Below are 17,760 nucleotides of genomic sequence, written 5' to 3'. Positions count from 1 at the left end.
GGGATGACGTCACCGACGTCAGCGACGTCGGGACGTCATTGGGAGACCCGATCCACCCCTCGGCGCTGCCTGGCACTGATTGGCCAGGCAGCGCTCGGGGTCTGGGGGGGGGGCCGCGCGCCGCACCGGATAGCGGCGATCGGGCGCGCGGCGGCGGCGATCGGGGTGCTGGCGCAGCTAGCAAAGTGCTAGCTGCGTCCAGCAAAAAAAAATTAAGTAAATCGGCCCAGCAGGGCCTGAGCGGCACCCTCCGGCGGCTTACGCCGTGTCACACACGGGGTTACCGCCAAGGAGGTTAAAGAGACACTGAAGTCTTATTTTTTTACCTTATATTCTTAATTCTTCTTCTTCAGCAATAAATTCTAAGCTGAATCGCCGCATCCCCGTGGCAGAATGAGTTATTTATAGTCATGAAACTGACCTGCAAAGTTCCACAACTATGCAGATTGTATATTTTGCTGCCTGGTAGAGGCAGAGCTTTGCGTAGTAGCTCTGCCTCTACTCCAGTCAATCTCCACCGATCTCCGCCTCTCCCTACCCCTCTCAGTGAAAGAAGACTGAGAGGAGTGGGGAGAGGCGGAGATTGGCAGAGATTGACTGGAGTAGGGGCAGAGCTACTGTGCAAAGCTCTTCCTCTATTAGGAAGCACAATAATGCGAGCACTAGAAGTGTGCAGGGCAATTTCAGGGTTATAAATACTGTAACTTGTTCTGCTGCTGGGATGTGGCGATTCAGCTTAGAATTTACTGCTGAAAAACGATGAATAAGAATATAAGGGGAAAAATGAGACTTTAGTGTCTCTTTAATCCTGATTAACACCCCTCCCACCCACTTTTTGTACCTTCCTTTCCTGAATAAGGACATGGACATTGTAACTTCGATTGAAATGGCCACTGCAGCCTTTTATTAACAGACAGTTACAGAAACAGTAGCAATACACATTATTGATAAAACAAAGCAAATATATATAACAAACTATGACATTTTATTAGCTATATCCAGATGGGGAAGGACTTCTCTGACCATAAATACAGCGTACACCACTACTGCACCTTAATGGCTTATGGGTCCAACAGTTGCTCACTAGCCCCTGAGTTCGCCAAGGGTAGATGCACCGTTCACAGTTTATTACTTCACCTTTACCAGGCCCCATACTCCTTTTACACTTTCAAGTTTAGGGCAAGTTACCTTACACATGCAACTGGCTGCTGCTCACCAGCTCCCTATGGCCAGGCTGTTGGCTCTGTTCCCTAGACCAGGGCTTTTCAACCTTTTCAGAAATTGTACCACTTTTATCACATGAAAATTTTCAAGTACCACCAGTTATTTTGTAAGATGTCAACAACTCAATAAGTGAAAAAAAGGATAAAGTATGTACTATTGTTATTAATTATTATAATTTATTGTATTTTTAAAGCGCCAACATATTACGCAGGTCTGGCCAATAATTAAGGCTACATACAGTGTTAACCAATATTACATTTGTGCCCATGCTTACTGATAGAATCAAGTCAGAATACATCTGAAGACAGTTCCTTTCTTTAGTGTTTATACATGTCAATGAAGAAAAAGCCTTCTCGCACAAGTATGCGGAACCAAATGGCAGCAAAGGTACAATAGCTTTTTTTCCCCACTTCTGGGTGCAAATGTCTCTCTAATTAGATTAGATTGGAGATAAATTTCTCTTTGTCGAATCTGCCCATAATCTTCTGATGTATGGCTACCTTAAGAAGTTCACCATTCAATGAATATCTAAATAGAGCTGCCCGCCCCCAGCATAGTGTTCCAAGCAGGACATAGGGCAGAGACAGAGCGCTTCTAATCTTGTTGCTTGCTGTGCAGAGCAATCAGTCGCCCATCAGTGACTCCACTCCTAGCACTGCATATGTAAGATCTGAATGATGGAGGACTAGTGCACACCAGAGTGCTTCTGAGCATCTTTCAAATCGCCAGTGATTTGAAAAGCGCTTGGCTAATGTTACCGTATGAGGATGTTCCAACAGCAGAGTTGTGATTTTTTTCAATATCGCAAACACGCTGCATGTAGCATTTTTTTGGAGCGATTCATTACAAAAAAATCGCTCTAAAAATCACTTCACAAAATTGCATTCCCAAATTGCTAGTGATTGCTATTGTGATTTTGCCGTGCACTAGCCCAGATAGAGGAGGAGTGGAGAGAGACTGAGAATAGCCTGAGATGGAGCAGCGAGCTTATCTGTATTGCAGTCCCACATCAGACAGGCTACTTGCCTGTAATAGGACTTCTGTCCCTGCCAGTCTCACACAAGTCAGAAAGCAGCCCTCCTGGAGTCTAGGGACTGTCAAAAACTTTTCAACCTGTTTAACACCTTATCCACAAATGCAGTCATTATAACAATAAATAGGATAGCAGGATCCGCACCGTCTAAAATCCAAATTTATTAGAACATTTTAAAATCCATAGCAGGCAATACTGAGCGTGAGCCGGGTCACCATGACGCACGGCGTTTCAGAATCTAGCTCTTTCCTCAGATGGCTGTAGCACACACTCAGAGTGTGTGCTACAGCCATCTGAGGAAAGAGCTAGATTCTGAAACGCCGTGCGTCATGGTGACCCGGCTCACGCTCAGTACTGCCTGTTATGGATTTTAAAATGTTCTAATAAATTTGGATTTTAGACGGTGCGGATCCTGCTATCCTATTTGATGTTACACCCTGTGCACTCCAGGGTTGATCGCTGCACGTCAAGCTACATTGGTGCTCTCACAATTGAAGATTATACCAGTCATTATAACAATGGAAGGAGACCTGACAGATTTTTTCCTATGGACCCTCCAGGCAAGCTCTGCATCATGCTGTGTATATTTACCAGCTTGCCCACCCTCTAATTTCTCTGTAATTGTGCTTTTATCAGCTAGCCTAGTGCTTCACATTGTAAAACAAGGAGAACCGAGAGCCCAATATAGTGTAGTAAGTTAAGGCAATTGGTATAATGAAAAAGAGTAAATTATATACTCACAAACCAGGGTTACCTCCAGGCAACCACTGTATAAGCAGGTGAGGAGATTAACCTGTCCCCACTCAGGATTAAGAAGTCGCTCTCTGTAGATGTGAAAAGAAAGGGGTATCCCCCTCCACCAAAGGTGAATATGTGCTATATTGTAAACTGAACAGAGGCGCCAAAAGGATAAAAACAGTATTTAAAATATCTAAAATTGCTTAGGAGGCAGTGGTGGACCTACCCCCTTCAAGCAGGCACAAAAACTGTGTAGATCGACAACAATAAATTTATTAGTACACTCCAAGGTTTTTATACAACGCGTTTCGCAGGTCTATACCTGCTTCATCAGGCAGTGGAGATAGGAGTACACAGCACAATGTCAGAGTCACACCTGGCGCCAGATAGAAGATAGGAGTACACATTGTGCTGTGTACTCCTATCTCCACTGCCTGATGAAGCGGGTATAGACCTGCGAAACACGTTGTATAAAAACCTTGGAGTGTACTAATACATTTATTGTTGTCGAACTACACAGTTTTTGTGTCTGCTTGAAGGGGGTAGGTCCACCACTGCCTCCTAAGCAATTTTAGATATTTTAAATACTGTTTTTATCCCTTTGGCGCCTCTGTTCAGTTTACAATATAGTGCTTCACATTGTTATACATAAACAAAACTGAAAACACCAGGCACTGGACCAGCATTAAATCACTTTTCCCTTTCATCTCCCTGCAGCCCACAGACACTTCCTTTTCATCTCCCCAGAGAGTACCACCTGGCCAGAGTTAAAGTACCATTGATGGTATGCATACCATGGGTTGAAAAGCACTGCCCTAGACCATGCAAAGTTACAGTCTGGCACCTCCTTTACAGTGGCTTAGTTAAGCCCTCCCACTCCTCAAGGGATGCCTGAAAATGGCACTATCCACTGTGTTTTACTTTTTATTGAGACAACATTTATTTTATAATAATTGTATTTTTGTAATACATTTCTAACCAATTGTTTATGTTGATGTGGGTCATGGAGTTTGTCCTGACTGCATTTGTCATTGCTGTGATACTCATTACTGCTGAACACTTTTAAAATGTTTTTGTAACTACAGAAACAGGACGAAACATAGTACATGTGGGACATCATTTTTATTAAAAGATTCATATAGCATGTAACAATGCTACACAGGAGTGTTCTGTGTCCAATCAGCCTCAGTTGGGCAATTGGGTAAATTATCTTGTTGCTTGGCTATCTGGTGGGCAGGGTCCCAGACACATTTTTAATGTTTTTCATGTGTCTTTTTGATATCGTATGTGAAGGATAATAACATTTTGCATTATATTTTAATTTTGAGTTTGTGAGTTTATTTTAGTTTTCAGTTTGTGATCAATCAAGCCATATACCCCTCTACACTAAGATCTCTCAATGTTTTCATTACAGTGCTACACAGGATTAAGTGATTAGAGTATACCCCTTTTGCTGCGTGATTTAAAGTGCTACTACATAGTGTAACTCCATATTATCAAAACAGTCCTCACAAGGCTAGGTGTGTACATATTACCTGTAAAAAATAATGACAAGTAGTCCCTATGAAGCTTACCACATACTTTTTGGTTAAAATGACATCTTCTGAAAGACATTTCTCAGGATGCTGGTATTTTTGGCTGCTTTGTTTTTTTCTTTTACATTGATAACAAGTTCTGTGATCCTTCTACACACAAAGAAACACTATAAGATAATCCATCACCTGTATACATTTTTTTTATTTTTTGACCATGTACAAAAGAAGAATATTTTTTATTTCTTAGCTTTTTTAAATTATTTATTTATGTATGTTTTGCCTGAATCCTAAACTGGTGGAGTTCCTTCACTTCCTCCCCTTAGAATTTTCGTTACATTAACATAAACCTGAAGTGAGGAAATTCACATCAGCTTTGATACTCGCCTAAGTAGAGGTTAGGCTTTAGATAGTATAGAGCCTTCTCTTTCCTCCGTCTGGTTGGTTGTTGCAGTGCGGTTCCCAGTTGTAGCTTTTCGAACTGCTTAGTGGAATTGCTGTTTTTTACTGCCAGGGCAATCTTTAGAACTGTGTGCCATGCTGCGCTAACAAGTAAGGTACAGGATATATAACACAAATATACGGTAGTGCGCTTCTATTGTCCACAGTGTCCCAAAAAGAGCGTATTTGCAACTCTTCAGAAGAGTTGCAAATAGCAACAAAACTAGTTGAGCAGCGGGTGAGGACTCAATGTTTATAGAAGAGTTGGTAGTGGACATTGGTGGTACCTAGAGTGAACAGGCAGCACAGTTCCCTATTGATTGCTCAAGGAGTTCCTAACAGCTATTAAGTGAAATAGCTACAACTGGGGGTGGCGCTACAACAACGAGAAAAGGAACAGGAATGCTTTATAATGTCCAGAGCCTTCCCTCTACTTGGGTAAGTTTACTCACTTCAGTTTTGCTTTAAATCCGGTTTTCTTGGTTATTGAAAATGGCCAAGAACATAAAAAACCTTGGCTGAAAGACTTAAGCTGGGTACACGTCACTTAGCAGGGATCAGGACTCATTTCATCGGGCAGTCAGGCTGAGATCTGTAGAGACACGTTCTGTTGCTAAGGAGGAGAGCTAATGGAGCAGCGAATTATGGAGCGGGCGGGGAGAGGGAAAGAAAAATGTCCTTAACTGGGTTGATAGACTGCCAGCGCATTAGGGAGGGGGGGGGGGGGTTAAGGGACGCTGTAGTTACCGACCGCCTCTGCCAAGAACCGTTACGTCCTTTTGTATTGGCTATTCAATTAAAAAAAAAAAAAACATCTGCATCTGGCTGTTTAACATCCTCCTTCTGTACAGAAGTGATAGAAATATTCAAGATGGACACTCATACAGCAGTAACCAACCAAAAGAGTTTCTAACCTAATTTCACACTATACAAAACTATGACTTGGTTCCGGGAATCGGGGCTTTTCACCTTGTGGGATGCAAATTCTTTGAGTCAAACAGTAAAAAGGTATCCTTGCTAAAAGTATTAATAAACAAAACCACATGAACCTGAAACTTTAATGTAAATTTTGCATGGAAATGTGTTTTTCTTTTTTTAACACAGCATGAAGATGGGGCAAATTATAAGCATTAGTCACAGCATCCCATTAGAGTCTCCATTTCAAACATATGAAGAGCTTCGGACTCATTGGAATATGCTGGTAATGCACACTACTACATGAGGAAAGTATTTATTTTTCCTTCTGCTATTGTTCTCCTCTAGCCTTTACCATCATGCCAACTTTTTCAGTAATAGAGTTTCAATGTAAGAGCAATGCTGGGCTGTCAGCAATGATACAATGGGGTTGGTTCCCTGAAGAGAAGTGGGGAATGCTGGCAAATATGAGTGATCCAGCAACTCACACTAGATTTTTTTTAAGTAGCAGACATTAATGGTTTCACTATGTCATTGTAATGATTGTGGAATTATCTCCGTGATCAGCGCACCAGGCGTGCGCTGACATGGCGGAAAACCTCCACAAGCGTATGAAAGGAGAGAACCCAGCTTTGGTGCAAAGCACCAGTAGAGGGAAATTCCCACCGGCAGGTGGAGCTGTGGAGTGCAGAGGAGCAAAGCCTCTGTACTGCCACAGATGCCAGATGGGAATTGTCCGAATTGCAACCGAGCAGGGCAAGATAGCCCCTAAAGAGAGAGAGCACAGCGACAGGGTGTATGTGTATCCACCAATCTAGTCGCCAACCCGCGACGATGAACACACAACCATGAAGATCAGGTGGGAAAGCAATCGCAAGAGATGGCGATTGCTAATAGCGACACAAGACTGAATAAGCACAGAAAAGGGATGTATGTATGTCCACCAATCTGGTTGCCAACCTGCGATGGTGAACACACAACATAGGAAACCAAGTGAGAACGCAATCGCAAGAGAAGCGATTGCGAATGAGAATGAGCACAGGGACAGAATGTATGTGTGTACACCAATCTAGTCGTCAACCCGCAACGGTGCACACACAGCAGCAGAAACAGAGTAGGAACACAATCGCGAGAGAGGCGATTGCCAGAGGTGACACAAGACTAAGCAGAGGTAAACCCAGGAGCAGAGCAGAGCAAAGGCACAGCAAATCATACAATGAGAATGATAAGGAAAATAACAAACGCTAACTAAACGCGAACACCGCACTCATTTGCAACAGCGAACACGTTTACAGCACGGTCTCCGCACGTTAAGCGCAACAGAGACAAGCACGCCACCCTAACTAACCACCGACACACAAACACGAAACAGAGAACGCAGACGGACGGGAAACAGGAATATGACAGATACGATCCACCGCTCTTCCGCAAGAGCGAGTGCGATCCAGGTTAAGGGACAGGAAAGATCCACTGCCCTTTCCGTCAGAGCGAGTGCGATCCGGGTTCAGGGACAGGATAGGAAAGATCCACTGCTCTTTCCGCCAGAGCGAGTGCGAACCAAGTAGGGAAACAGAGTTAGCAGGATCCACTGCTCTTTCCGCCAGAGCGAGTGCGATCCAAGTAAAGCAACAGAGCTAGCATGATTTACTGCTCTTTCCGCCAGAGCGAGTGTGATCCAAGTATAGCAAGATGAGGTAGCCAGTAGCAACCGCTGCTCCAGCTTACCTTCCAAGAATACAGATCAGAAGGATCCACAGCCGCTACCGCTAGAGGCAAGTGCGATCCAAGCAGATGAACAGAAGGAGCTACCAGTAGCAACCGCTGCTCTGGTTAGCACCCCCCAGACAGACAGAACAGGCAATACAAATAATACAACCGGACTGAACTCGAGGGGTGTCTAATACAGCCCCCAGAAATACTCTAAGATAACTTTAACAATCCAACAGGCAAGGCTGACACTCCAGGAGTGTATTAACTAACCGTTATGACCAGCCAAGCATTCTGGGAGCAGAAGGCTTTTATACTGCCAGCCCTCAAAGGAGACAGCTGGGCAATTTGCATGTATGCAAATCCCTCAGCAAAGCAACTCTGAAAGTTGCAAGATGAAGCCAGGTCTCTTTTCCAGAGACCTGCATCCCTCCGACATAAGGAATGGTCAAACAGCTGTCTGCCTGTGCAGCCAGCTGAGCGGATCATTACAGTCATATCATAATATAGTGGGGGTTGCTGAATGGTTAGAGGTAGTGTGACTGTAATCATCTGCACACAACTGCAACAGTACATTTTTCAAATAAATCCATTAATTATTGGTGTGAGTGTGTGCATGTGACTGCAATAGTGCATCTTTTTTGCTACTGATCGAGTGCAGTGATTGACCCAGTGATGATGCCGTGGTCCCACCTGCGAGGCCATCGGCACCAGTTAGCAAAAGGAGCAGCTGGCGGCTGTGATTGGCCAGTCTTGTGCCAGCACCACTGCCTGACTGGTCATGTGCCAAAGCTTCCCCCTTGACTGGCCATGGTGATCACCTCACCTGCTTATGATGTCATAGGAAAGGGCGGCAGGGGCCACTGGTCGAATGAGGATGGGGATTCAGGGAATGCGTGAATGAGGAGGAGGGTAGTGTGTGTGTGTGTGTGTGTGTGGCCTAAACGGTTAAAATGTCACCCCCTAGATTTTGCCGCCTTACTCACATGATTCAGGTGGCCTTATAGTAGGTCCGCCCCATGCCCACTTTTGCCGTGCAGCCTTTGTGCCAGGAAGATGTTTTCTATAGTAGCTATAGCTTCTCTGCTTTTCCTGTCATAGTTCCACAAACATTATCAGTTCAGTAACGGTAAAAGGCATTATTTCATAATGATTGGATCTTGTCACGAAAGGACACCAGGGGCTTGATTCACAAAAGCGTGATAACTGATAGCACGGCCGTGCTATGCAGTTACCATGCGATGTGACGTGTGCAAAGGTTTGCACATGTAAAGGCTTACGCCCGTGTGCTAACGGGATTGCACGCGTGAATGCGCACATTTGCACAAACCTTCGTTTAGCACAAGGGCGTAAGCCTTTACGCGCGCAAAGGTTTGCGTGCGTAAAGGCTTACGCCCGTGTGCTAGACGGCCATGCTATCAGTTGTCCCGCTTTTGTGAATCAAGCCCCAGATTTGAATAAAGCTAGAGGAACGGGAGGAGCAGGCATATACTATCACCTGCTCTGATGACCACCGCTCCCCCCATTCTCCTCTCTAGCCCCCTATCATTCCTAAAAGTCCCCGGGACCCTCTTCCGCGTCGCCGAGGTCAGGCTTTACTGCGCAGTCGCTGACCAAGCTGTGCACGTCCTACAGTGCCCCCCGTGGTCAGGAGTGCTCTGCGCATGCGTATGACAACACTATGTCATGCAAATGACGTCATGTACAGAGCGCTCCTAGCCATGGGAGCCCGGTAAGTGCCTGCACAGTAAAGCCTGACTCCAACGACCTGGAAGAAGGTCCCGGGGGGCTTTCAGGAATGATAGGGGGCTAGAGAGGAGAATGGGGGGACCAGTGGGAATCAGGTCAAGTGATAGTATATGCCTGCTCCTCCCGTTCCTCTAGCTTTATTCACATCTGGTGTCCTTTAAAAGATCCAAAGGTGGTCTTGGAAGGTGAAAGAAGCTGTGTCTAGCTCAGATATTGGAAGATAGGTTGAAATTTGAATAATACATTGGAAACTTCTTATTTTATATGCAGTTTTCATTGAATATCCATTCAAAAAAAAATCAATAGATTATATGGTTCAAGTGTGTGATGTAGATACATGAATTGTGTTTCTCCTATAGAAGGTGATTGCTGAATCTCACATGTTTACTGACTCAGAACCAAGAACTCCTTACCATGGTACTATATGAGATCATCCGGCATGACAACATGTTTCAAGAAAATCTACTGTAAATCATTTTTCATAAAACTAAATACTAAAAATGTAACAGTCAGTAATAAAATGCACTAATGTTATTTCTTTCAGTATGGTTACAAGCTTCCTATAGAGCCCGAAGAAAAATTGATCTTTTGCAATGTTTACTTTAAGCTTATTGGCGATACATTATTTACGTATCCTTTATCATCCACAGAGAGCAGTGAAACTGACATATTATACTTAGTATTTTTATTATTATTGTTTGGGTAGTGGGGGGAGGAGGAGTGAATGTGTTCAATATCTTTAATGACTTTTGTATCCACACTGGGTTTTTATACATGTAACTCTTGTGCATGTTCCTTTTTTACACTTTAAAACTGTAGCAACAAAGGAAGATGATACTGGCTTACTTAAAGTGAAATTGTCGGGCATAAAATCAAAAATCAATTATTTATTTTTATCTGGTAAACAAGTAATAAGGATGCTAACCATGCAATCCAAAAATTAAAATAAAGAATTGATTTTTGATTTTATGCCCGACAGTTACACTTTAAAGAGAACCCGATGTGGGTTTGTTAAATCATATTAGGACACAGAGGCAGGTCGTTCTATATAGAACATGCCTCTGTGTCCTAATATGATTTGACAAACCCGCCTCGGGTTCTCTTTAAGTCAGCCAGTATCATCTTCCTTTGTTGCTACAGTTCTAAAGTGTAAAAAAGGAGATGGGAGATTCTCAGTATTTCCTTAAATTCTCTTTACAAAAACACTCCCTGGAAAGGATCTATATACAAATGCAGGCCAGCCTTTCAATTAATTTGCACACAGTCCTTGCAGTTAGATTGAGCAACTGCTGGTCAGTAAGGGCCCTTTTCCACTAGCAAGTGCGATCGCAAGCGCAAATCACCTGCGATTGTGCAAGCTGTTTTTACCACTAGCTGCGATTGCGCGTGTAGCCATCGGTAACGTAGCGAGGTCGTGAAGAGGATCTTTCCAACCAACGATTGCGATTCAACAAAAATAAATTGCGGTATTTGGATTTGCATGTTATCGTGGTGCTTTAGCAAAAACAGCTGTGATCCGCTTTTCCCACCGAAGCCCAAGCAGGTCCAGGATACTGTGCAAGCGCAGTACAGCCGCCCCTTCGGGGGTCCCTGCTTGCAAACAGCTTGGTGGAGGAAGATGAGTGAAGCCTCCCCCTCCCAAGGTAAGTATCAGTCTTTCCTCCCCACAAAACTCACAGGTTTACTTTAAAGTGAATGGGAACCGCATTTTACAAAAAATGAAGCAAATACTTGCCTAAGGAGAGGGAAGGCTCTATGTCGTATAGAGCCTTCCGTCTCCTCTCTCGGTGCTCTCTATCCTATGCTGGCTACCCCCAACCCCCCCCCCCGTTTCAATCCCCCGCCGAAAGGGTATTTGGAAGTCCAGAGCCGTGTCCTCCCGAAGACGTGCGGCTTCCTACTGCACAGGCATGAGTGTGCAAGAGAGCGTGCTTGCGCAGGCGCAGTACAGGGCCGCCCTTCTTCAGGAGCACTCGGGCTCCCTGAAGACTTCTGAAACCTCCTTCGGCCAGGTAAAGCAGTATTTGACTAATTTAGTCAAATACTGCTACCGGGTCGAGCCAGCACCGGAACGACGGGACCAGAAGATGAGCGGGTAGGCTCTATAGGACCCAGAGCCTTCCCTCTCCTTGGGTAAATATCTATCTCATTTTTTTTAAATGCGGTTCTCATTCACTTTAAGGATTTCAGTGATTTGCAAATTACTGCATTCTGATAGACATTTTACACAGCATCCCAACTTTTCTTTAGAAACAAGGTAGTACAATTAATGAAATTAAAAGAATTGGCGTTCTAATTGTATAATGTGTAGGAAAGAGTTGTACTGTGTATCGTCCCACTGTAGACTCCACAAGTATTATTTAACTCTGTGTCCCACTCTAAAGCCTGTGCGTGGAATTGATTAATCTATAGAACTAAAAGGCAGTTGCAATACGGCGTGGATGCAGTGCCACACATGGGTATTACAACTGTCACTGTAATGACTGCTCTGCAGCGGGAGAAGAAGAGAAGAGGCGCGCTGTACAGTGTATGCGTACGGGGGGCCCACAATTCTTAAAAAGAATGGGGTAGGTTATTAGTTTGAAAGATTGCTAACAGATATGGATGCCTCTATAAATGATTAAGTGCCAAGTGCATATCTGTCTACTGTGTAATGTTTACAAATCCATGCATATCAGTAATTAACTTGAAGCCTAAGATATCCCTTAAGCTGCCTACGAAGTCAGCCTATGCAGTTTTATCCTCGGGTAGATATGGCAAAACTCCTGGATGCTTTCTTCAGTGACCTCAAGTCTGCGATGCCTCATCTCTGTGGTTTCCCAGTGCTGATAACTGAAAAGCCGCTGTTTCCAACTCGTGAATTAACAAGACCACTATCACAGGTAGATTGTGAGCAGAAACAAAGCATGTAGGTTTCTTCTAAATATTGGCCACAAGAGGGTGCTAGCACAACAGAGATTTGTAGCTGCTTACAATTGTGTGTCTCATAGCCATGCATTTTTAAAGCAAATCTGAAGTAAAAAAAAAATCACTTCAGTTTTGATAGACCTATCTACAGGGAAGGCTGGGGGGGGTACTATATAGCCATCAATCCTGCACCGTCCCCAGTGGAAGCTACTACTTCTTCCAGGTTGTCAGCACTCCTCGTGCATCCTTCAGAATTACCTGCTTCCCTGAGTAGTTTTGAAGATAAGAGTATCAGTACTTTACAGATGCACTCGTCTTCAGAACTACTCCGGGACATGAGTAGTTCCAGAGGCTGCACAAGAAGTCCATTCAGAAGTGTTTTTTTTATTGTATTTAAAGAGGAATTTAACCAAGGATTGAACTTCATCCCAATCTGTAGCTGATACACCCTTTTACATGAGAAATCTTTAACTTTTCTCGAATAGAGCATCAGGGGGGTCTGTATGGCTGATATTGTGGTAAATTCCCTCCCACAGTGTGATGTCATGACCATAGTCCTGACAGTTTGCTGTCTGTGAACCTTGTTGCATTGTGGGAAATAATGGCTGTTTTCCAACTGCCAAGCAAGCCATATCTCCCTCTGTGCATAGAACTCTCAGTAACAAACATTCCCCACAGATCACCTGGCAGAACTACACTTTAGCATGTAAAATTTGTGTTAAAAGGATACAAAAAAAAATGTTCACTGGCAACTTCAATAGTGTGTTTTTTTCAGTGAGGAAATACTATGGGTTTACCTTCTTTATCTAGCACTTGCCAGCACACATACCTCTCCAATATTACCCTGTAGCCCTCTGAACTTACACTTTGGGCCTGATTCACAAAGCGGTGCTAACAGTTAGCACGCTGGTGAAAAGCCCTTTATCACGCCTAAACTCAGTTTAGGCATGATAAGTTTAGGTGTGATAAGTTTAGGTGTGATAAGTTTAGGCATGATAAGTTTAGGTGTGATAAGTTTAGGCATGATAAGTTTAAGCACCAACTGCGTTAGTACCGCAGTGCACAGCTGATCAAAAGTTTTGCGCTAACAAAGTCTGGTGCACTTTGCATAGAGTTTAATGGCGCTGCTTTGTGCGCTATCTACAGTTATCTAAACTTAGCATGCCTAAACTTATCACACCTAAACTTATCACACCTAAACTTATCACGCCTAAACTGGCTTTTCACCAGCGTGGTGCAATGGTTATCACGCCTAAAGTCTCTAACTGGGTTAGCACCGCTTTGTGAATCGAGCCCTTTCAGTCTAATCATATACTTTGTCTATTGATATCCAGACCCAATCTTTTTTTCTTTTATGGAATAGAATGTAGAAAGTTTCCATCCTGTCTTTCTTGTTTTTTTTTTCTTCTGTGTTCACATTGGGAAAACTATTACAAGAGAAAAATTAGATAAATCTCCAGAAAAAGCATACGTATTATAATGTTGTTGGTGAGCTGGGTGCAGGATGAGCCAAATGATGGCTCTCCCTGCTGCCACTCAAATTGCCGGCGGCGTTAAATTCTATTCCCTCTCTGAATCGTAGCAACTCTGAGAAAATAGTAATTCAGGGTCCAGTGATTGTCAGAACCCCAAATTACCCATACAAGGGCTGCGGAGCGACGCCGATATCAGGCTCTCCGTGGCCGGTACACAGTGCCAAAACCACCTGCTTTGCAGAAGAGGAGGGGGAAACCCAACTTTAACATTCATCACTTGACAAATGTAACCATTGGAAGATATGAAAAGTTGAAACTGTCTGAAGGGCCTTATTAATTTTATTGAAAGCAGAAGGAACTTAACCACTTCGCCATATCTGGACGCATATATCCGTCCAGATAGGCAGTGGTGCTGCAGCCGTGTGGTGCGCGCGATCGGGCACGCGCCCGATCGCGCTCCCGCTGCCTCCCGCTGCCCCCCCGATCAGTGAATGGGAATATAATTCCCATTCACCGATCTAAGTCCCCGGCAAAAATACCGACGCTTTCTCATCAGAGAGCGTGGTATTTCTGCCCCCAGGAAACTTCTCTTCATTTTAGTTCCTAGATGCGACATCGCTCGCATCTAGGAATTTTTTGAATGTGGCCATCTTGTGGCCAAATAGTAAACTGCACCCACATACCTGTATTGAATAAAAAAATACATTATATTACATCTAAAATTGGCTATTTACCTCCCAAACTAAAATTACCCAAATACATTTTTGTATTAAAAAAAAAATAAAAAAAATTACAATTAAAAAAAAAAAAACTACATAAATAGTTACCTAAGGGTCTGAACTTTTTAAATATACATGTCAAGAGAGTATCTTATTACATTTTTTAAAATTATAAGCTTGTAAATAGTGATGGACGCAAATTGAAAAAATGCACCTTTATTTCTAAATAAAATATCGGCGCCATAAATTGTGATAGGGATGTGATTTAAATGGTGTAATAAGCGGGACAAATGGGCACATAAAATGCATGGGTTTTAATTACTGTAGCATGTATTAATTTTAAACTATAATGGCCAAAAACTGAGAAATAATGATTTTTTTCCATTTCTATCTTAATCTTCCTGTTAAAATGTATTTACAGTAAAGTGGCTCTTAGCAAAATGTACTACCTAAAGAAAGCCTAATTAGTGGCGGAAAAAACGAGATATAGATCAATTAATTTTGATAAGTAGCGATAAAGTTATTAGCAAATGAATGGGAGGTGAACATTGCTCGGATGCATAAGATTTTCGAAGCTGTAGGCTGAAGTGGTTAATTTAAAGGTTTGCTGGGGGGACCCACTGACCTTGAATTATACCCCTGCATTGGCCCCACCCACAAGCCATTATGACCACACCCACTTTTGGCGCAACTCACTAGGCTTGATTCACAAAAGAGTGCTAACTGTTAGCACGGCCGTTTTCGCGCGAATTTTCGCATTGCGCGCGATTGCGAATTTTCGCGTGAAACGATAACGTCACAGCGAAATCGATATCGTTTTCCCGCGAAAATTCGCGTTTGCGCGCGAAAACGTTATCGTTTAGCGCGAAAATTCGTGCGAAAACGCCCGTGCTAACAGTTAGCACTCTTTTGTGAATTAAGCCCACTGTGTGCGCCACTTATTTGCTCCTTCTTGATGCCCAGGATTTTCCAGGGTCCTGCAACACTCTTGATCCCAGCTATCGAACCCAGAATGTGAGGATATTTCTGTAACTGGACCTCTTGCAACAATTAAATCAGAGATGTTCCAAACCGTTCAATAGATTAGACATTAGATTTGATTAAAAAAATGAATCTAAGAAAATATATTGAAATGTAGGGTCCCCTAGATCAAAGTTTGATTGTTTTATCAATTAAAGATTCATCGAGAGATGCTATTCTTTATCAGATTAAACACTCAGGAGCATGGGGGAGGCCATAGGCAGGTGCTCTGTGGTGAGGAGGCAGCACAAGCTTTGTACTAAATCAGGCAGTACGTTAGCTTCTGCAGTATGTGTAATTTGGGATTCTGCGCAAAACATATTTACGTTTCTTTCTCTAAATATAATGCATCTCTTCATGCATGCTGTTTCCTCTTTAGGTTTATTTGTAATCGTCTAACTACAGAATTTATATCTCCAGGGTAACCCAGGCCTGCTTAATGTCACAGCAACAACAAAATTAACTTCAGGGTCACTTTGTCAGTATTCAGGGTGCAGTGCAGAATCAAACCAGAGTATGGCGCCCATAAAGCAGTCACCACAGCTGCATTCAGCAGAACGTGCACCAGCATCCTCACATAGATCGTCTGTCACATCACCTTCTGCTCTGTTTGACTTTCAGAATTGCCTTTCAGCTACTGTGCCTCAGAAACATGGACAGAAATATGTGCCAGTGTTCCACAAAAAAACTGTCAATATAAATACAAACCATGTTCAGCTTACAGCACAGGGTGCATGCATGATCACAGCTGGCATTACCCAGGCTTTAGAAGAACGTAACAGATCCAACTCTCTGGCAGTCAGCTCGGTGAACATCACTGCTAATCGTAGCCGACCTCCAGTTGCTCAAATGGCATTCACTAAAGAAAGTTTGGTTACTCATTCCCTGCATACGATGTGTAATAATGCACTACTGTCCAAAATCCATGGCACTACTCAAAATCCTGGTCCATACACTACTTTTAAGAAGCAGCTTCCTGTGTGTCAGGCTCATGTGAAAGCCACATCTGATTCTAATCCAAACAGTGCTAAACATCTACTGCACAAAAGTGATGCATTTCAGGTCAAGGTTGTTAGAACTGTGACTTCTGGAATTTCACATAAAAGAAAGAAACAGGAAAATAGTGCTGAGAATATTATTACCACCAGTACAGGATGCTTAACTCCAGAAGTCAGTGCAAAGGTGAGGCATATTGTTATTTTGTTATGACATTATCTGGTAATTACCATATTTTTCGGACTGTAAGGCGCTCCTGAACATAACACACTATTAGGTTTAGAGGATAAAAAACGGGAAAAAATATATACTAAACCTGGTGCATCCATGGTGAGTGAAGCAGCATCTTGTGGATTATGCCCCCTTTGTATCTCATGCCTCCTTGTACCTCTTGTGTCTCCCTAGTGTCCCCCATGTGTCGTCCTCTATGCCCCTTTATGTCCACCTGTGTCCTCCATTTATTCACCTGTGTCCTCCTCTGCATGGTCACAGTAGAGGGAGTTTCCGACATTGCAGTGGGTTGGAGGTTCGTATTGGCAGGTGTTCACAAGATAGGAACTCCCTGCATTTGGACTATAAGACGCAGTGATTTTCCCCACTTTGGGGATAGAAAAAGTGAGTCTTACAGTCCAAAAAATAAAGTAAGTACTGGGTTATGTGAGATTAATTGCTTAAAGTGAACCAGAGACGAAGCACTCTCATGTATTTTACCATATATATCAGTGGGAACATTAGAGAAAACACCTACCCTGCTCTCTGTTTCATTCATCACTGATCAGCCTGCCTGTTATCAGCCCTGATAAAATCACAGACTGAGCATTCATTCTAGCTTTGCTCAGGAATCATTATAGCTGAGTTATTATAGCAGAGCCAGAAGGGGGCAGGCTTGGCCTTGAAAAGACATCAGAGAAGACAGACTCAGCTATAAGGCGTTGGTGGAGGGTGGATCCGAAAGGGTTAAGGCGAGGCGTTTGACTAAAGAATGTCCGCATGTCCGACATCACCATGAGATCGCTGGAGCGTCCTGTCCTTGCCTGCGTGGACATGGGAGAAGGATTACTGGCAGTGGTACCTTTATTGCGTTGTGCTGTGACATCACCCTTAAACGCATTAAACTGTTGGCAAGCTAACAGTTCCGCCAAGCCAGCTGTCAGACACCGGGCAAGGGGGTGACTGGCAGAAATTGTCTTCTTCCGCTCAGAGATTTCTTTCACAGACACCTGGCTGCTGTGGGCAGAGGAGCAGGAACCGTTCAAGGTCAGAGGTGGAGTGGAGGAGGGTGGCTGTGAAGGTGCAAGGGAAAA

At 43.4% G+C, this 17,760-nt stretch overlaps 1 protein-coding gene across 5 annotated transcripts in view; it reads left to right on the top strand.

Moving 5' to 3' along the window:
* C5H18orf63 (chromosome 5 C18orf63 homolog) overlaps positions 1–17,760 on the top strand; it is a 70,511-nt gene that overhangs the window by 40,544 nt on the left and 12,207 nt on the right. For 4 of the 5 annotated variants that reach the window (XM_068237083.1, XM_068237080.1, XM_068237081.1 and 1 more), the window contains exons 9-12: positions 6,073–6,169; positions 9,884–9,969; positions 12,038–12,221; positions 15,881–16,642. In XM_068237083.1, coding sequence (XP_068093184.1) covers positions 6,073–6,169; positions 9,884–9,969; positions 12,038–12,221; positions 15,881–16,642 — 1,129 coding nt within the window. The remainder of the gene's footprint in view (positions 1–6,072; positions 6,170–9,883; positions 9,970–12,037; positions 12,222–15,880; positions 16,643–17,760) is intronic. The other variant, XM_068237084.1, reaches the window with a different exon arrangement.

This window comes from Hyperolius riggenbachi, chromosome 5 (assembly GCF_040937935.1).
Source record: "Hyperolius riggenbachi isolate aHypRig1 chromosome 5, aHypRig1.pri, whole genome shotgun sequence".
Taxonomy (NCBI): Eukaryota; Metazoa; Chordata; class Amphibia; order Anura; family Hyperoliidae; genus Hyperolius; species Hyperolius riggenbachi.
Note: the sequence above shows the minus strand (reverse complement) of the source record. Positions and strands in the feature narration are given on the sequence as shown.